The following is a 21,424-nucleotide window of genomic DNA, read 5'->3' on the forward strand; positions in this document are numbered from 1 at the left end:
TTTCCCTCTGCTTGTAATAAGCAGCTTTAAATGAATGAAGGTCCTGTAAAGGGCATCGTCGATGGTTTGAACTGTCCGCATACTTGCTCATGGCGGGCCTGAGGGACAGGGGCTGCCTGGGGTTGGGGGTCTGTTAAAGGGAAATACCTCTACACCTCAAAGACCCTATGTGAACCCAGTACGTATTCTGCTTCAACTTTCAGAGCTGTCATGGTCCCACAGTGATCATGTCATGGTCCCACAGTGATCATGTTTCAGGAATGTGTTTGGTTTTATTTGTGCTTTTGATGCACTCATCAAATAATGTATTTTAATCATTTTGTGATCAACTACTTCCTTAAACATTTGAAATTAGGCATTATTTAAAATCAATGTGATTATATAATTATATATTTTACAAGTGAATGATATCATACACTTTAATATAACTTCTTCAATATTTTTCCACCCTTTCAAAGTTCAGTCTCATAAGTTGGTTTCATTTTCTGCTTCTCACAATACAAGTTAGAGACTCAAGTTTATAAAAAATGCATTCAGTAATATTGAGGTCTGGACTCTGAAGTGGCCAGTTGATTGTTTTGAGAACACCAGCAGCTTCTTTATTTGATTTACAAATTATCTTGTTTTTCAATATCTAAGGAAAACTCATTTTGTATATACCATTTTGAATGGAAACTACATAAATTAAGCGGTGGTCTGAGACTTTTGCACAGTACTATGAATTTGTTTACATGTATGTGTGTGTGTGTGTGTGTGTGTGTGTGTGTGTGTGTGTGTGTGTGTGTGTTGCTGCTGTAGGATTTTTCAGTTTTGGACATAATTTGCAAGTGTGTGTAAATCTCATGATGACCGGACCAAATGAAACAGACCAAAATGATGTGGAAAAATGTGTGGTTCCACTGACTTACATGAAAAGTAAAGTATGTTTTTTCTTTCTCCGGTAAAGTTACTATTTTGGAGATATATCCAGTCTAAATGAGGGTGAATAATTAATTGAAGAGAAATTTTTCGTCAAATCCCAAGCAATGTGTTTGTGAGACCCGTCTGGTGCCATAGAAGAAAGTGTATCTATGTGTGTATGAGAGAGAGAGATGTGAGAGCGACGGAGGGGTCCGCAATTAATGGCGGGGATCAGCTGTTCTAATGTCATTATACATTCCCTTCATTTTCTACAGTGGAGCTGTTTGATCTTTGAATACCCACTGGACCCCCCTCCCATCCCTCCATCCCTCCATCCTTTCTCTCCTCCCTCCTACTCACTGTTCCTCTCTCCCTCCGCCCTCTCTCCCTCTTTCCATCAGAACCTCCCCCTTTCTCTCTCCGTGGGCTCACATTGGCTTGTGTGTGTGTGTGTATGTGTAAGAGCGCGCGTGTGTGTGTGTATGTGTGAGAGAGAGAGAAAGTGCACGGCGGAGGCTTGATGACAGAGGGCCCTGGACCATTCCGACGACGCGCACGCGAGCGCTCAGCTCAGCACACACCTCCTCCTCCTCCTCCTCCTCCACCACCACCACAACAACACACAGACAGACACTCTCAGAGCAGATCAGCAACAATACAGACACAAGCAAAGGCAAAAGAAGAGAGCAAAGAAAGAGAGAGAGAGAAGGCAAACAAAAAGAGAAAAAAGAAAGCTGAGGAAGAGAGGCAGAGTGAGGGAGTGAGTGAGAGAGGGAGGGACAGAGAGAGAGAGAGAGAGAGAGAGAGAGAGAGGATCTCCCAGCTTGATGCGCAAAACGTCCCGTTACCACATGCTGTGCTCCATGGCGAACACGGGCTGTGTGCTGCTCTCGTCCGGCTCCGGGCTGCTCCCTCACTCGCTCCAGTGTCCCCCCGCGTTCCTCTATCTGCCCGAGGTAAGGCAATCCTCCACTCATTCTCTCTCGTTCTCTTTTTCCTTCCCTTTCTCCAGCGCGCGGAGTAGCACGTGCTAGCGTTGTGAACCCCCACCCCCCCCACCCCCTCCCTCAGTGCTTTCTGCGGGGGGTCATCCCCTTCCATTCTACTTTTGTTCTCCATTCTGGACCATTTCACTCTTGTTTGAGTTTATGTAATTCCATCCTAAACCTAAAGTGTGAGCACAGTTTTGTTTCAGTACATTTATTTTTTTTCCTTTTCAGTTGTGACAAACTATTTTGCATTAGCCTACTTTATGCTACATTCATCATTGTAATGCTTGTATTTTTTTTTCTTTTTTCCTTGTAATTGTCATAAACTGTTTCACATTAGTTTGCGTATGCTACGCTACATTCTTCATTGTGCCCTTTCATTATTACACTTTTTTTTCATTTTAATTGTTACAGAATGTTCCACGTTTGCCTTTTTATGCTGCGCTGTGTAGACTGTTGTGTTGAAATGTAATGGATTTGTGTGCATGTGTGTATTTTAAAGACTTCTTTTTTTCCTCGCATTTTTACAATGTCCATTTACACTTAAGCATCACTTTCCTCTACGCCCAGCTTTAAACGCTTGTAATAATATGTATTAAATATTGTAATGTGATACCATAATTCAGCCTGAAAGCATTTGCCACGATAATGTGTTCACCCACACGTTGTTTGAATCCATGGATGAGTGTGCTCTGATCAGAAGTTGTGTGAGCTGTTCTTTTTGGCAGGACACTTTGTCTTCTCTTTTATGCGAGTCCCTGGTAGTTGATAGTTGAACGGCTGGCCAAACAGAGAGACAGATGTCAGCTTAACTCTGAATTAAACAATTCAACTAAATGGAACTTGGCTGACTTTTCTGAAGGTGCCTAGAAATGGAGTGTGAACGCTGGCATGCAATCGAGCGCTGTGTGCGCACCTTGGATGAGAGCGCCTGTGTGTGAGTGAAAGAGGAAAATGTGTGTGTTTTACTACGGGCAACATGTGCGATGGCATCCTGCGTCTTTTCTCTAGACAGTGTGTTATTGCAGAGATATAAAAATGATAAGACTGTTGAGATATAACCTGCTGCGTGCTGCTTCCAAATAGCCCCTCACTCATCACCTTAACAGCCCCTTGTCCCACCGCTCACACACACACACGCACAGCCCACCAGCTGTCCGGCCTCTGCCGCTCGTCACTTCTTGTGTGTGCATGTATGAGCGTACTAGGCCTTATATATCTGATATTCTGTGCAGCACCGTTGATAATATATGCTCTGTCTGTCTGTGAGCTTATTTAACTTATTCATTATGTACCTTATGTACTATGACTTGTTTAGCATTTACACTTACTTGTATGAGTAGAAGGAGAACTGTTTGGCATCGTGTTGTATCTTTTTAATTCATTTTTACCACAACAAGCCAGTGAGTTAAATGTATATAGTGCATGGCATTAAATTGAGTTTATTTCTCTAATTCCCTTATTATGAAGAACATACTCAGAAAAGAAGCTTTTGATCCCATATTTTACAAGCGTTATCCTTTTCTTCAGCATAATGTTTTCCACTTAGTTACTATCCATACATTCTTTAATTACATATTAATGCAATGATTTTTTTTTTCCTCCTGCTGGAGCAACACTGCATTTTCCCTTCAGAGCACATTTCTGAAGGCAGTGCCACTTTTTTTGTCCTTATTGTAAATATAATTTTTTCTGACACTTCTTTTGCTCTTTCCGACACAGTTAGGGGCTATAAGTATGCGCTGATGTTGTCCTTGGTTGCTCAGCACTGGCGATAACATGGATGTTTTAATAAAAGTCTGCGTATTTTTATCCAGCATGTGTTAAAGAATGTGATTATAATTTCATTCCATGGCCTTACACTGAATATTGAGCTTTCATCGGCATGGTTTTACCAGAAATAACCTAATGACTCTGTTGTATCACAGCTTAGACTATATTGCAATCGGTCAGTCAGAAAATCATTTTGTGCTGAGTTGTTAATACTTCATTTTTGTTTGCTGTTTGTTTATCTTTGCCTTTACAGTAGTTGACACTGCTGTTTTTTCCCCATTCGCAAATTTTTTAATTGCCCCCACAAAATACAGGCCAGCATCAAACGTATTGTAGTCAAGTCTCACATGTGGCGTCCCGGCTCTGTGACTTCAGTCGATTGATTTTTGCATGTGTGTGTGAGCATGTGCGTGTGTGTGGATAGCCGCAGGCTGCATGCAAGAGCGCTGATATAGTGTGTGTGTAATTGCTGCTCAGTGCTCTGCAGCTGCATTGCTGTCTGCCTTTAGTGGATAAGGGATTAGCTGGTGTGCCAGACTGAGCTTTTGTTTCAGTTAAAGGGAAAAGTTTCAGCCACTTCTTCATTCTGAGCAGCGCCACTGTCCTCGTGTACTGCTGTTTGCTTTTTTCCCCACCCCCTCAAATGACTTGCGTTTTTGCTCTGTCTTTAGTTCTTATTATAGTCTGTTTATGTGTGTGTGTTCATTGCAGAGATAAGGAAAGTAGCACCTCTGATAGACAATTCAAATTCAGGAAAGAGTGAAAGCAAACATGATTGGCAGTGTTCTAGTGTTGCTTTCACTGTATTTTAAGGATATAATGTTGAAGAGCATTCATTTTTACTGTGTCATCATTGCATTGTTTTATTTTGTTTTGTTTTCTTTTTTTTTTACTCTATTCAGTGATTTAAAGAGGGAAACAAATCACTCCAGGGATACCATCAAACAATAATGTCAAATGAGCAAGCGATTGATATATAGCTTCTCTCGGATGCTTCTGGATTGAATTCCCTCATGGAAGCTTTCTTTGTTTTATTATTTCTTTTTTTCCCTTTTTAAAAAATTCTGGTGGTGAACATGACCTCTATCTGCATTTATCTTTAAATTTGGTCGTATAGGATTTTTCTCCCCTCTCGTTTTATTGCGGCAGCGGCTGCTTTTCAGCGCTTAAGTCAATACAGAACAGTAAATCTGCTTGTGCAAGCATCTCTCCCTCCCTGGAGGACAGAAATCTTTACCCATGCTCGGGATAGTTAAACAATTCCCGCTATTGTATAATTCTCTCCTGAGCCCCAGCACTGAATATTGGAAGCTTATTTTCTGGTAAATTTCTACTGGTGGGTGAAGCCTTTTAACGAGTACAACGATGAAGCATTATATGCTGTGTGTGGGTGTGTGTGTGGGTGTGTGTATGTGGGTGTGTGTACCATGTATGTATATACAAAATGCAGCATTTAGAGGGAAAAGAAATCTCACCTGTAGGTCATCTCTTTCTTTCCTCTATGACCACCCCAAAAACCCAGAGAAAGTGAAAAGACAAGAAATTCAACTGTAGGAGAACTGTGAAAGAACAAGGCCAGTAATACAGCATAAAAGTGTGAAAGAGTAGAGAAGACAAACGAAAAGAATAAAGGAAAAAGAATCTGGTAGGAATGACATAGAGAAAGATGAAATCCTGCTCACAATGAGAGTGAGATTGGATGGAGGGCAGAGAAGCTGGGAATGTGCAGAGAGAGAGAGAGTGAGAGAGAGCAGTGGAATAAAGCAGAGCAGGGTGTTTAATAGCAGCTGGGATTGTGCTGTGCTGCTGGTGGTCTTACACTGATCCAGCAAAGTGAAGGAGTGCAGGCTGATTCCTCCTGAGACTCCTGTGTGCCTGCTGCTCCACACTGTCCCCCCACTAATTATCCCCAGATATTTTCAACACCTCTTTTTGTGTGTGTGTGTGTGTGTGTGTGTGTGTATGTGTGTTTATTTGTATGTGTGCATGGACAAGGGTGCGTGTTTCTCTAGGGTTAATTCCCTCTCTTCAGCACGCTGAGTGACTGTAACTGAGCACTCACTACATCGTTAAGAAATGCAATGTCAATAAGGGATGATGTAATGCTTTGACTGTGGAATCTGTGCCTTGGGGAATAAGGCTCAGCTGATGTTGATAATACTAATACATATATTGAAAGGCAGGGACTGTTCAGCACATTCTGTATATTTGTAAAGGTAAATGCTAGTCAGTCAGCCTTTATACACAATGTACAATTAATGTAATGCTGAATAGCATTTAGAGGCAATTTTACTCTATTCAGGTCCCATATTCTACATTTTTCCTGTATTTATTTATTTTTTTTTCCACTGAGGGCCAGTTTGACCAAAAATGGTCAAGATTTTTTTATATTTAACCATCCTTCAACTTCTCTATGTCCTTTGGAATTAAACAGATTGTTCTTTGCTTCTGTGCCTGATGTATGTAAATGATCTCTGCTCTGATTGGCTACCCTACATAGTACTTCATTCAGAAAAAGTCTGGCACTGAAACACTCCTTATAGCTACAGAATGAGTGGGCGGGGCTACATTTCTGTATACTGAATATGGAGATATATGTGACCTCACAAAAACAGCAGGTTAGTTTTGATATATGGTCCACACACACTCACACACACACACACACACACACACACACACACACACACACACACACACACACATATATATATATATATATATATATATATATATATAAAAATGCCTTTTTTGTTTGTTTTGAATTACACAGGGTTGCAATGAGGTTCTCTTTATCTTTATACTTAATTTTTGTCTTACATTAAAGCTATACCTTGTACTACATTACATTGTCTTTATATGTTGTAGACAGCGAGGCTGAAGGAGGAGTGGAGGAGAAAGAAAGTGTTTTGTGCATGGTTAGCATTGCAGAACTGTGGCTGAACACACATACACACATCCACACACGCACACTTAGGAGTGTGTTCTCCCCAGGCGAGTATTGCACTTCAGCGATGCAAAGTGAACCGAGCATTTTCATATCAATACTAAATGAGAGTGCTCTCTATAGGTTTTTCTCTCTGTAATGTGATGTAGTCTAGCTCTGATTAAAGTATCGGTTCTATCAGCTTCACTAAATTATTGATTAAATCACCAGGAAAGTGCCAGCGTTTGTCTCTGCTCTCTTTCATTGTTGTGGGTAGATGCAGGCTGTAGGGAAGAATATCTGCTCCCTGCTCTGAGCATTTGCATTATATATTATACAAACTTGTGTTCGTTAGCACACCAGTGCAAGTTAGTACATCTGAACATGAATAAGAAATTATGTCATTTGTTGCTGTTCATTTTTTTTTAGTTTATTTGTTGGTTTTACCTTCAGGTTTTCTTTTCTTGCCTTTGTTTTGTTGTATGATGAGGTCGGATTTTAATTGCAAAGCATGTCATATGGCATGTAAAAATGTCAGGAGAAGTTTTCAGTGTAGTGTTTACAGTGTTAATGACAGAAAGGCCTATCTCACTGTTTGGGAGGAAGCATGCATAGGAGACTTCACTCCACTGTTCTCTGTCATCACTGCTCTTAGTCATATTGTACAATAGAAAAAATGTACCAAAAAGTATATATTCTATATATCCATAAATAGAACGGATACATCGCAAGGACATAACCACTTTAGCACTCTTGTAAATCTGAACAGAGCAAGATGCTGCTCTTTTATTAAATAGGAACTAAAAGCAAAGGTGTTATTGTTTAATTGGACCCTTGTATTTTGTGTGCAACACTTGCATGCAGTATCCCAATTTACTGTTATCTGAAGCTGCGTCTGCAGAGCCAGGAATGTGTCATAGTGGCTGTGCTGCCCTTAGTAAGTGGATTCTCTAAATTCCTCTCCTTCACTATGCCCTCTCGTTAATGATGCATTGTATTGTTATTTATTAGTCCACTACATCCTCATCTATTTCCTTACTTCCAGATATTTCATCCTTGATAATTGGGAGCACATGGAATATTAGTCATTTTATTTACAACTTCCACAGAGGTTTTCCTTTTCATAATTAACCAGAAGAGTTAACATAGCTCACATCTCTGGATGTAGAATAAGAAAGGTCATGTTTTAACTATATTTTCTCATGCCAGACTCTTGTTCCTCAGTATTACAAATAGCAAATAGCCATTTAACTATAAGTAACCTGCTGGCATTGTACTGTTATGTATAGCTAAGGTTTCATACAGTACTAATAATACGGAAAAATATCTGTATCTGCAGAGACTGTTGGCTTGTAGGGCAGAGATCTTGTTCATGGAAGTGTATAAAACACTTCTGGAATACACTCATATTGTGATCTTTGTACGCTACCATTGAAAAGCAAGCAATCACTGTTTTCATTCACATAATGAAAAGAACTAATTTTCTTCAAGTACAGTACTGTTCAGAGGTTTGAGACTATTCTTTATTTGTTTCATTTCAAGTGAAAACAGCCATTTAGTCCTTCATTTTACAGAAGATGTGTCTGAGGAGATTAGATACAGATCAAATTTAAAATAGCCATTAAAATATATTTGTAAATGGCACTTACCAACATCTCCTGGAACATCTGGTAGACTGAAACCAGAAACTCACTATCAGAGAAGTGTCACTGTCAGATAAACAGTATTTAAAGCTTTCATCTTTGAGAGACAGAAAAAAACTTCAGATCTGAAAAAATCCACAGGTGTTTCTGTCTATCCTTCCCCTGTGAGAAGAACACTCAACACTACACGTCTCTGAAAAGACATGCAGCTGTCAAGAAGCTGTTACTGAGCAAAGGAAATAGACAAATAAAAAATGAGAAGCCACATTTGCAAATCATACTAAGAGGCATATGAAGAAGCTGCTTGAATTCTCAGATCAATGGACTGACTCACTCCAGACCTCAACATCACTGTGTGTTTTGGGGGTTTTTGGTTCATGAGAAGCAGAAAATGCTTCTAGATGTCGAAAAGCAGATTTCTTTGAAGAACTGAAGTCTCCTGAAAGAGTAGATTTTGTAATTAAGGCAAAGGGTGGACACATTAATATTGATAAATATGTTATAATATTATGCTTTTGAGGTTTCTATGTAATCCCTCTGTTAAATATATCGCTGCTGATAAAACCTTGCATCTCCATTTTTCAGTTTTTGACATAGTTTGAAAAAACCTGTTGACTTTTACATTGTGTGTAAATGTCATCCCAAATGGACCAAATGTCCAAAAATGGCATGGGGAAAAGTCTGGTAATAATTGAAATACATTAAAAAACATTTTAAAAGGTTTTTTCCTTCTCCTGTAAAGTTATCATTTTGGAGATACAAGGTTTTGTTCTGACAACAGCGATATGTCTAATGCTCCCCTGGCACAAAAAAAAAACTCTCTGACTTTTGACCTCTGATTTTTGCATAGTAATGTACGTATATGAATTCTGTTAATATACTAATACTGTACAACCTCGCAGGTTGTAACTAATTAGTAGTAGCTGTAAACAAAGAAGAAATGTTTGACATGTAAAAAGACAATGATATTGGCTGCTGCAAAAGCTGTATTGCCCAGTGTGCATGGTGCTGTATGCTCTCAGACAGACAGATGTGAGAGTGATATTTCCTCATGCTCAGCTGCTGAGAGCCTGCCACAGCATTGATGTTCTGTGCTCTGCCGCAGTGCACCCTGGGACGCTGCTGGCTCTGCACCATAGCTGGCTCTAGAGGTGGAGTATCAAGGGAAGGCCCGGTCCTCCTGGGCTCTCTGAAGGAAATATCCTGCTCTCACACACACTCAGAAGACCCCGTAACGCTTGAAGGGGTTTAAACTGAAATCTATTCATTATGGTGCGTCTGAACGTCAGTGTGTGTGTGAGAAGGAGTGTGTGTTTAAGTGTTATTTCTCCCGACACAGTGCAGAAGTTTATGTCTCTTCTCCGTCCACCCCCCGTGGGATAGAGACAGTGACCTCTATGTCTGGCCTTATGAAGGTGGCGGAAATTATAGCAGACATAAAATGAGCGAGAGCTATCTTCAAGTCTCAGTTGTCATCTTTAATTCATTTCTGAATTACGAGAGCTAACATATAAAAGACTTTTATTTATTGCACTGTTGCATTCTGGGTCATAAAAGTGCCAGCTTTTTAGATTGTGATTAGCTTTTCAGGTGGCAGGTGATATTCTTTCTGAATCATATTAAGAGCAGCCAGTTGCGTTTAAATTATATTAAATTAGTGATCTTTCAAGGGATAATTAAACAAATGTTGATTAAATTGAATGAAATCACAAAAACTCTAAATTGCCATGTTCATAAGCAACAAACTGTGCACACCAGCACTTCACAGACACGCAAATACGCTCTCGTTCTTTGTTACAAAGCTATCAGTGCCTCACAGGGCCAAGTTCAATAGCAGCCTTTTTTTCCCTTTTAACCGACAAAAGGAAATCTCCGTCATCACTGAGGCAGCGTGTTTTAATCCTCTTGCTCTAGATCAGCTTGAGTGAGCGACTTTTTGAGATGATCCAACCGCGGTAGCCCTTTTTTTCTGTTGTGCCTCCAAGACAAGCTAATTAACTGTGTAAGGCAGCTTCATTTTAATACCAGAGACACAAAGTGCTTTAGTTCCTCAGTGAGTGAGCAGAAAATTGCTGTGTAAATTGGAGGCTGTTGCTTTTCCGAGCCTGTGCTATGTTCTCTGCTCATAGCTGGGAATTTAGACTTGGTGGGGATGAAGACCGCTCCTTACCATCTCCCGTCCTCACCGTCCTCCCTAATAAGACTATATAAGCCCCGGAATCGCAGGGCGGCTTCACCCTGAACACACTTTTCTGGTGTAAAGTTAGGGCTGAATTTATAATCGTGCTCCTTTGTCTCCTTCACTAGCTTGCCTGTGCCACTCTCGGACGCATTACCATTTCCTAGCCATGCCTAATTTGTTGAGCAAGGCTCTTTTTGTTGAGAGTGCCAGACCTTCTGCATCTATATTCTCTCATACATATTTCTGGGGAAAAAGACATTTTATCTTTTTATTTATTTATTTATTCTTTGATTTGTAAGTCTATCTCTCTTACACTTTGAAGTGAAACTTCATTGACTAATGATATCAAAAAGTGCTTCGCCGCTTCCAAATGAATGTGCCAATTTCAGGCTTACTTCTTTAAAAGTACCACAAAGGGTTCTTTAGAGTCATGCTATAAAAGAACCACTTTTGATAAAAGGTTCGTCAAAGAACAGTTTCTGAAAATGAGTTATGCCTTTTTAAAGCTTAAAGAAATTCCACACACTGTTAAGGTTCTATACCAATTGAAAGAATTTCCTAGAACTGTTTAAGCCAAGAACCATTTACTGATCTTTATTTTTAAGTCTCTCATCAGTACACTTATGAACCATCATACACACTGAGCCATCATTAACTAATATAATTAAGAAGTGTTTCAAATGATTGTGCCAATATTCAACTCTCTTTAATAACAAAGGTGCCACAGGAAGCAATGCTGTAAAAGAACCCCTTTTGCTTCTCCAAGGAAGTTCTCTTACATTATGCTTCAGACTGGGGAAAAATAGGCAAAAAGTTCATGGATTCATTTGTAAGTCTGTCTCTCATCCTCCATCCATACATCCATTTCCCAAGCCGCTTCTCCGTCAGGGTCGTGGGGGGGTGCTGGAGCCTATCCCAGCGGTCATTGGGCGGACGGCAGGATACACCCTGGACAGGTCGCCAGTCCATCGCAGGGCAGACAGACAGACATAGACAGACACTCACTCCCAGGGGCAATTTAGCATGTCCAATTGGCCTGACTGCATGTCTTTGGACTGTGGGAGGAAACCAGAGAACCCGGAGGAAACCCACGCAGACACGGGGAGAACATGCAAACTGAGAGGACCCCAGTCACCTGGTCAGGGAATCGAACCCAGGCCCTCCTCGCTGTGAGGTAAAAGTGCTACCCACCGCACCACCGTGCCGCCCCTGTCACTCATCCTTACACTTTGAAATGAACCTTCATTGACTAACAATATCAATAAGGAGGAAACTGCTACTCCCATTCCAGATGAATTTATGAATATAATGCCTACATTCTTAAAAATAAAGTTGCCATAAAGCATTCTTTGGAGCAATGCCATAAAATGATGGTTCTTCAAATATGTGTCTTTTTAAAGCTTATAAATAATTATAAATATAAATAGGTTGTATAATAAAGAAAGATTTTTTCCTTTTTTAAGGAACTTTTATTTTTAAGAGTATATTTTAAGAATTAGCCCTTTTGTAATTTGTGGAGAGTTTTTTTCTGTTAAGATTGCCAGGCCTTCTTGTACATCTGTATTCTCTTAGACTGTGGACTTGGAGAAAGTAGGAAAAAGGCCTTTTTTACACACTTATTTCCATTTACTTATTTATATGAGTCTGTCTCTCATCTTTACAGGAAATGAACCTTCATTGACTAATGATATGAAAATGTGTGAAAGTACTGCACCTATTCAGAGTGAATGTGTGAATATTACATGGTATAACAAGCAGATGAGATGTTTAACAAATTGATGTGATATTTGAATTAAACGTGGTTCTTTGACATGCCAGCGGTACTCTCGCTGTCCCCCCTCTCTTTCTCTCTCTTTCTCTCCCCTTACCTCCCTCCTTCCAGTGGGATCTGTCTGTGCTGAGTTTCTGCTGGAGTGGAGACTTGCTTTATCTGTGTGTTTAGACAGGCTGGGGAAGAATTACAGTGACAGTGCTTAGGAAATGATAGGCTGGTAGTGAGATATTTGTGCCTCATAAATTCTCCATTCCTCAGCGCAATTTACGACAGTGGGGATGTGTGTGCGGGGTGTGGGTGCGTGCATGCATGTGTGTGTGTGTGCGTGTAAGAGACAGCTCGTGTCCTGCTGTATCTGTCTCCATCTGCTTAGCCACTTTTGCTCTGCCATAAATTAAGGGCCTATAGACAGCTCCCCTCAAGTCCCTACTCACATAAAAATGAGCCTTGTTCTCTCTTTCTCTCGCACTCTCTCCCTAATTGAAAAAGAGTGCTATAGAGGTGAGCCTAGGATTGACACGGGAACATACCCTCATAGTGTACGTGGCATGTTATCTAAAGGGCATTAAAGCAGAGGTTAGCATTTTAAAGGTTAGCGTGAGACCGTGTTTTTAATTAGCGCGCCTTTAGTGCTAACACACCAGCGTGTGAAAGCGCACCTGCAGGAGGGAGTGCGACGTTAGGCCCACACGCTCTGTTTGCCATTCAGAAGGTTAGCGAGTGGTTGTATTGTAATAGTGACGTTGATGCTGCTCTCTCAGGTAATTACCTTTGTGTTCTCCCCTGGCATCGGTCAGCTGTCAGACATGGCAGCGCCCTGACACTGACAGCTGAGAAAGTGGACGCTTAAGAATGACATTGAAAATGTGCAATGGAAATTGACATGGCTGATATTTTAAGACGTCTGATCTTTGACCTCTGAGGTGTTGATTTAGAAGGAGGATGTGAAACTCTGTCTTATGTACATTTTCTCCTTAAGGATGTACTGAGAGGGCAATTGTGAGCCAATGCTGATAGCCGATAGTGTTCTTGTATCAGCCGATACATAAACATTTATAAAAATGTATTAACTGCCTGGATTAGCATACAGAGAAATGTAATATATCTAGACATATCACAATTATCACATAATTGCCTAATCACAGTTATTTGATCTCACAACTGTGTGAGATAATCGCAGTTATTTGAGATATTGACAGTCATGTAAGCTCACTGCAATCAATTTCCACATTCATTAGACGTCACAGGAATACTAAACACTGCAACAAGCAAAACTGCAACTGGCTATGTTGGGTTGAGGCGAATAAATGTAGATAAAAGAAAGCTGTAAATGCATTTTTTGAGACACAGTATGGACAACAGTGATATGTTAGTGTGCGCACCTGTTATTATGGTGTATCAATTCGACAGTACTACCAATGTTAGCTACTAAGTAAACAGGATGGCTAATAAACCAATTGGACTAATAGTTGTGTACATTGAACAAGAAATGACAAAAAATATTAGACAAGAAATATTCTTTATTTACATGATGATAATGACAGCTGAATAGTTACGATCATAGTTTTAGGTGTTTTTTTTATCAAACCATGTTAAGTGGCAGGTGTATTGCTAGAGTTTCACAGGGTGATAGGAGGAGAGGAAGAGAGGCAGGGCCATCCAAGGACTATTACTCTGACTTCTAGTCACGGATGGCTGTGGCATCCAAAGAGGTGGGCATTGCAATATCCAAATAATATGGCCAATGGTGAAACAGTTGCGCCAGGATTTGGGTCTGACTTTAACCTCTGTTAGTTTCAGAAAGACCTGCCTTCTCTCAGCTTCATTTCTCCATTTATTGCTGAGCTTCAAGCAATTATGCATTTCTACTTCGAGTCATTTACGTCACTGGATGAGTAATCTCAGTATCCCAGAGGGTAGAGCTAATAATGTAGTGTTAGCACAACACATACACCTCCTGAACAATTAGCACTACATTAACTGCTTTTGCCATCAGCCCTCTAAAACTCCAATACTTACTGCTTACTAATAAGTCAGAGTCAGTGAATAATGAATATAGCTTTAATCAGGAATAGTTTGATGCAGAAGTGTTTATTGATCACTTTGCAATTTCACGGCCAACTTATTGATATTTTTTTGTTTTCTCCCTGTTCTGAGCTAGGGAAACCTACAAAACATTATTTAGATTCAGGAAAAAAGTGTTTTTAATCCTTCTGGTGGTATCATTACAAAGCGTCGTGCTGAATGGATTATTAGTCTCCGTTCTAGACGCACGCGGAAAAGCAAGCTGGTCCCAGTAGCCTCGCATACTCAATAATGACATTATCATGCAAGTAATGAATAATCCAACATATGCCTCATATTAACAAATCCTTTTATTGCATATCATAGAGAAACACAGAGACTGTGAAATTTAATGAAATGCATGCTCAAATTGTTGCTCCTCTGCGGCTTCAATGAAATGATTGTTGAAATTTTACTTTATATAAAAGTCAGTGGACATTTCTACCCAGAAAGCAACAGCAAAGCTCCACCAAAATGTGCATTTTTTTCTCTTACTTCTTTTGCATAAGCTACATTTATCTTCCTCTGTTTCTGTCTCTGATCAAGACTGCTCTGGAAAGAAGAGAAACTGGAAGAGAGGAAGATGGCTTGGCACCTTTCAATAGCCAGCTAATCAACAGGCATCTCTCTCTCTCACTAACGGAAGCTCTTAATTACTGCTAATTGTGGCTATTAACATGAGAACGAGGTGAAAATTAAATAATAAAATCCAGACAAATATTGATGTTAATTGATAGGGCCAGTCTCTAAAAGCGCGACTCTGAAATGGTTTCAATAAGTTTAGATTAACCTCCATTTGCATACATTAATGAAGGATAATTAGAAATTAAGATGATTGCTGTTGAGGCTGATCACTGGCTGTGTGTGTGTGTGTGTGTGTGTGTGTGTGTGTGTGTGTGTGTGTGTGTGTGTGTGTGTGTGTGTGTGTGGGTAATCTACAGTGTAATGAAAACAGGTTGGCAGAGGGACACTGGGCGGTGGTGCTCTGCGTGTCCTGTCGTGTGTAATTACTCTAATCAGCGGAGGCGTCTGCATGGAGAAACCGCGAGACACCCAGCCCAGTCCCCTCACACATGAGAGTGAAGAGAACTGCACTGTACTCACTCTACCCACTGTTCTAGCCCTCAGTCTGCAGTTACTCCCTCTGTTCTCCACTCAGTGGACCTGCTGTCAGTGGACCTACACAGTTATCTGTGGTAATCATTGGTCACTTATAATTTGCTTTCTGCAGATTAGCAGAAATTCATATTTGAATTTGACTGCTGAGCATGCTAATGAGTGTGGTGTTGAGTTTAAAGGCCGATTAATATATTAAACCTAGTGCTATAACCGAGCTTGGCGATATAGACTAGTTCTTGTCACACCATGATATTGAGCGTTACATCCATTAGGAATGCACATTTGGAATCAGCAGAAGTTTTGCTTCAAACATGCAGTGTTTGCGTCTTTGTAATTTTATTATGTAAAGTATGTGAAGCAGGTACTCACATACTCAATTACTCTAAGGTATAAAGAAAGGCTGTTTTGGTTACTGTGCCTTTAAGATGGATATATGTAAATGAGTTCTGAAATATTGAATGTGTTTACATACTACATAAAACATATTTATTAAAAAAAGTTACTAAGATATTCCATGAAATAGGCCATTTATAGAGCAAATAATATTATTTATATTGTAACTTTGGTTAATAGAAGGTACATGAAAAGTGTTAGTGTTTGTTCATATACATTATGTTTCCAAAAGTATTCGTTGTCTGCCTTCACACACAAATTAACTCATAGTTAACCCATAGGGTTTAATATGATGTTGGCCCACCCTTTACAGTTATAACAGCATCAACTCTTCTGGGAATGCTTTTCACAAGGTTTAGGAGTGTGTTTATGGGAATTTTTGATAATTCTTCCAGAAGCACATTTGTGAGGTCAGACACTGATGTTGGACGAGAAGGCCTGGCTTGCAGTCTCCACTCCAGTTCATCTCAAAGGTGTTCTATCGGGTTGAGGTCAGGACTCTAGGCAGGCCAGTCAAGTTCTTCCACACCAAAGTTGCTCATCCATGTCTTTATGGACCTTGCTTTTTGCACTGGTGTGCAGTCATGTTGGAACAGGAAGGTGCCGTCCCCAAACTGTTCCCACAAAGTTGGGAGCATGAAACTGTCCAAAATCTCTTGGTCTGCTGAAGCCTTAAGAGTTCCTTTCACTTGAACTAAGGGGCTGAGCCCAAATCTTGAATAACAACCCCACACCATGATCCCTCCACCAAACTTTACATTTGGCCCAGTGCATTCAGACCAGTACCCTTCTCCTGGCGACTGCCAAACCCAGACTCGTTCAACGGTTTCGGATCATCCAGAGAACACGTTTCTGCTGCTCTAGAGTCCAGTGGCGGCGCTTTACACCGCTGCATTGGACACTTTGCATTGCACTTGGTGATGTAAGGCTTGGATGCAGCTGCTCAGCCATGGAAACCCATTTCATGAAGCTCTCTGCGCTGTTCTTGAGCTAATCTGAAGGACACATGAAGTTTGGAGGTCTGTAGCGACTGACTCTGCAGAAAGTTGCTGACTTCTACACACTATGCGCCTCAGCATCTGCTGATCCCGTTCTGTCATTTTACGTGGCCTACCACTTTGTGGCTGAGTTGCTGTCATTCCCAATCGCTTCCACTTTGTTATAATACCACTGACAGTTGACTGTGGAATATTTAGTAGCAATGAAATTTCACCACTGGTCTTGCTGCACAGGTGGCATCCCAACACGGTACCATGCTGGAATTCACTGAGCTGCTGAGAATGACCCATTCTTTCACAAATGTGTGTAGAAGCAGTCTGAATGCCTAGGTGCTTGGTTTTATACACCTGTGGCCATAGAAGTGATCAGAACACCTGAATTCAATGATTTGGATGGTACTACTACTAGTACTGTTTCATTGTGAACCTCAGGCTTGAAAATATGGCTAATGAAAATCAGCCAATTTGGTGGTAAAGAAATCGACAATGGAATTGATCTAAAAAATCTTTATTAGCACGTCCCTAATATCCATGATTGCACTGAAATCCATACAAAGTAGCACATCATTGCCAAGCAGTTATATATATATATAATATATTTTGTGCACTTTACACAAGCTGTTCAAGAACTGAGAGTCAAACTCAATGCATGACATTTGATGGGTATTTCAGATTCTTTTGAAAGTGCAGTTTCCAGAAAAACTAAGTAAGTTTCCTTTCTAGAAATGCATTTGTCAAGTACATGTTTACAATATTATGTTCCCTTTGGTTTAAATACCACCTAAGAATGACCACTTGGTTGGAGGTTTGGCTGTTGCTTGTCAACAACATGGTGTTGCACTGCAGTGGTTTAGCACTGCAATTGAGATGAACCATTATTTTGGCATCTCACAGCATTCATATGTTCCATGTTCCTCATTCATCAGAAAAACAATGAAATCAAGCAGGGCTTTGGAAATATTGAGAAATGCTGTTCCGGTCTTTCGAATCCCGTGAGATGGTTATTGAGGTGGCTGTAATTTGATAAGATGAATAAAGTTTGCGAGCCACAGGCAACTCAGCACTTTTCTCCCAGCAATTTGTCGACCTCGCTCCTCCCCCTCGCAGAACTTCTGATGGAGGAAAAAATACCTGACATTGGCAGCTGCGGGAGCCCACCTATTGATTAGCTCTCTCGTTCCATCATATCTGAAACAGATGATAGATATGGAGTTGTTTTGATGGAGTAAAGGAGAAGTCCAGCAAGGTGCTGTCTCTGTGGGTTCTTTGTAGCCTGGGCAGTTCTTCAGTCTAAGTAGGGTACAGTGGGCAGTGCTGCCTACTTTTCTGTCTGCCTGGGTTTCCTAAAGGCCAGAGGGCACCAGCCTAACAAATCCCAACATTCTACAGTTGATTTGGAATTTTTAAACAACTGAAAAACTAGAAAACTAGATAAACAGGAGAACACAATATAGAATGTTGTGAACAAGGAAGAACTTTCTGCAGCAGAACTTGTTATTCCTTAAGAAAGTATTTCTCTTTTTGAAAAACAGTCTGTTGTTATGAAATATAATGCAATAACAGACCGTAGACATCACACAATTCTCATTACTTGTACCAGAGAAAATGTAGGCCTAAAATTGTATGCAGAAAATTACCAATAAATACAGTGCTCTCATAACTTGCTTTTAATCACACCTACCTTCTTAATTATACTGTTTTTTTTTTTGGTACACAGACCACAGACAGATCAGTTGTCACACATGCTGTAGGTGTGGCAAGCGTTTAGGTTTGTTGGATTGAGTTGTGTTCAGAATTGCTCACCAAACATTCTGGTGTTTGTAGCTGTCTTTAGAATGTCCAAAACAAGAAGTGACAGGACCCGTGAAGAGTGAATTTGAGAGCCGGTGTGGAACAAGGCTCGGGAGATGCCATTATTTCTGCCAAGAGAAGTGCTCTTTTGTTTACCAGCAGAAAAGCACATGAAAAATACAGCTGCACAACAGGGGTGGTCACTTCTAGCCATGTAACTCCAGTCTGTGATAGAACCCACTCTAACTAAACCTCCTCCCTGACGCAGAATAACACAAATGACACATACTCAAACTTCAAACTATGGAACAACATATAATGTCTCTTTTATGGAGGGGGCGCAGAGCCCCTTGAAACACATGTGGCAGTGTGTCAGTCGCAGCAACGTTCTACACTAGCAACAAACAAACTTGAGTATGGAACACCAACCAAGCATTTCTGTTTGTTGGTCTTTGTTTGGTGGGTGTGCTCTGGTGCACTGTGTAATGTGTCAGCAGATTTGTAGTGTTGTAATGTCTTCTGCTTGTTCCGTGGTCACTTCTCAGTCAGTTCACTTTATAGCAAACACTGGGTAGTCAATAGTGAATGAGTTGACAAGTGACTCATTACAAACACACTCTGTCAGTGTACTCTGGTGTTAAAGTCACCGTGAACTGGAAGTTATAGTGCATCTTCCTTTCATACTGTGACATATTATCAAATGAGACGCAGTATTTGGGAGGGTCACTGAGCCTGCATTTAGGAGGGTTTGGTGGGAGAGGGTGGTGAAGCATGATATTATTGATATTAATATTTATTTTGTTTTCCCCACTCACTGGCTTATGATAATGTAGTCAAAATTCATGAACTAACATGGTAAAAACAACTTTAGAGCCAAATTTCGCCAACAAATAAGAGCATTCTAATGTTGGCGAATGTTTTGAAGAAGAAAGGGCAAGCCAGTGTAAATAGGAGTGAGCACACTGGAGCAGTGGTACATTTTTGCTTTGGTTTGTTTTGCTAGTGTTTGTTAGTGTTGGAGATTGTTGGGTTGGTGTGCTCTGGCATTTGCTGGTTTTGATTATCACCACAGTCAACTTGTCTTCATGGGCCGGTTGGATAGTGACAGAGAACAAATCTGACGTGGCCACTCTCATGTGTTTACATGGGCCTCACTGCAGGCTTCTTCCCCCTGCATCCGTCTGCGCTCCAGGGCTCCAGCGCTTCCCCAGATCCCGCAGGATCTCCCCACACATCGTGGCTAAGACACACACACGCCACTTCTCCTTTGTATTGGCGTTTGTTCTTTCTCCATTTTTCCCTCCTCCCCCTGCACCCTCCACCCCTTCAGTTTTGCGTTGTGGCTGTTTCTTTGTTAGGTATTCCTCCAATTTAATTACGGAGGCTTTGAAGTTCCCATGAATAATGGCGAAGTGCGCCCTTCCAGAGCCTTCAGCTTTTTTATTCAGATCAAAGATAGCTTTCACATCAGCCAGCACCCCACCCCTCACCACCACCCTCAACCCCGACTGAGAGCAATCACAAGCATTTCAGAGACCAGGTGCCAAGTCTTCTCTGCTACCTGCTCCCCTGTCAAACACACAGGGGCCTGATGTGTATGGGTATTGAACTGTTGTTGTGAGATGTCAAAAGTCTACTCCTGGCTTGGCACTGAAACTGGTACATAACCCCAGACCTTCTCAACAAGTGTGGCCTCCTCTCCAAGGTGGCCGATGGCAATGAATAATCTCTTAAACTCTACATCATACATATTTTCAACGCAAATATTGTCAACAGAAGATGAATCTGTTTGCCAAGATACAGCGGCCTCTGTGTTATTCAGAACTATCTTTTGTATTTCTTTATAAACACTGGGCTTTTTTGAAATTTATTTGTGACAGATGGCATAGCTCTTTGATCACTTCTCTGTTGTAGCAGAGCATGAGGACGTCATGCTGTGAAATAAGGTGATTACTCAAAATATAGCTGCACCAAAGATCTTTGGCTGAAAAAAGAGAAAATGTTAGGGAAAAAATGTTCAAAAGTCTTTACAAATAATTTTATTGTTAATAAATTGAGAAATACTGATTAAAAATGCAGCACAGACACATTTAACCAATGGCAGCAGACAGACAGTGAAAATGTCTGCTATGGGGAGCTATTTCCCAGTTTCTGTGAGGGCTATTAGACAAGCTTTTTATAATTGCTGTTAATGCCAAGTATTTAGATTTGAGGCAGAGTATTTAGATTTTATGTTTGAGGCCGCTTGAAAACTGCTCACTGTGCAGAATAAACCAACAAAACAGTTAAAAAGCAATTCCACGTTAGTTCATTTCAGCACACCGACAGCAACTTTTCTGTCATTGAGATTATCAAGAACATTCAATTTCATGGCACATACATATTAATGACTAAATACTGTAATACGTTCAGTGAGTTGTTCTCATTCATTGACAACTTTTTTTCAGTTTCAGCTTTTGACCCAGTTTGTCCTACATTTTGGTTTCAGCCAAGGATTTTCATTTTGATACATTATGGTCACATTTCACACATTTAATCCTTTAAAAAGTATAAAATGAAAAACAGAAGAAACCTCTTCTGTGAATAATTTCTTCATACATTCAAAAAACAAACTGACTGGGTTAGGACACAGCCAAATGTCATCAGAATGCAGAGAGAGCCTGAGTCCCCATGCGTCAGACGAGTCTTCTTGGTGCTAAACAAACACACGCGCACATTCACACACTGGCAGTCTGGAGGAGACATACTGATGCACAGGGCATGCCGCACCACTTTGGTTTTTCCATTCCTCTAAATGGCTTGTCAATTACACTGGGTAAACAGAGGGAGAGTTGAGGAGTAAATCTAGCGTAGACAAATATAAAATCGCATCCCC

The 21,424-nt window shown here is 40.5% G+C and overlaps 1 protein-coding gene across 5 annotated transcripts in view; it reads left to right on the forward strand.

Moving 5' to 3' along the window:
• The window catches only part of rbfox3a (RNA binding fox-1 homolog 3a), a 511,986-nt gene that overhangs the window by 364,442 nt on the left and 126,120 nt on the right, over positions 1 to 21,424 (forward strand). Inside the window, exon 1 of one of the 5 annotated variants that reach the window (XM_017710998.2) lies at positions 1,394 to 1,856. The exons of the other annotated variants lie outside the window; for them this stretch is intronic. Within the exon in view, the coding sequence (XP_017566487.1) occupies positions 1,728 to 1,856 (129 nt within the window). The 5' untranslated portion in view covers positions 1,394 to 1,727. Of the gene's footprint in view, positions 1 to 1,393; positions 1,857 to 21,424 lie in introns of those variants that run through there. 5 annotated transcript variants of the gene reach the window in all.

Source organism: Pygocentrus nattereri, chromosome 13 (genome assembly GCF_015220715.1).
Source record: "Pygocentrus nattereri isolate fPygNat1 chromosome 13, fPygNat1.pri, whole genome shotgun sequence".
In the NCBI taxonomy this organism is placed as follows: Eukaryota; Metazoa; Chordata; class Actinopteri; order Characiformes; family Serrasalmidae; genus Pygocentrus; species Pygocentrus nattereri.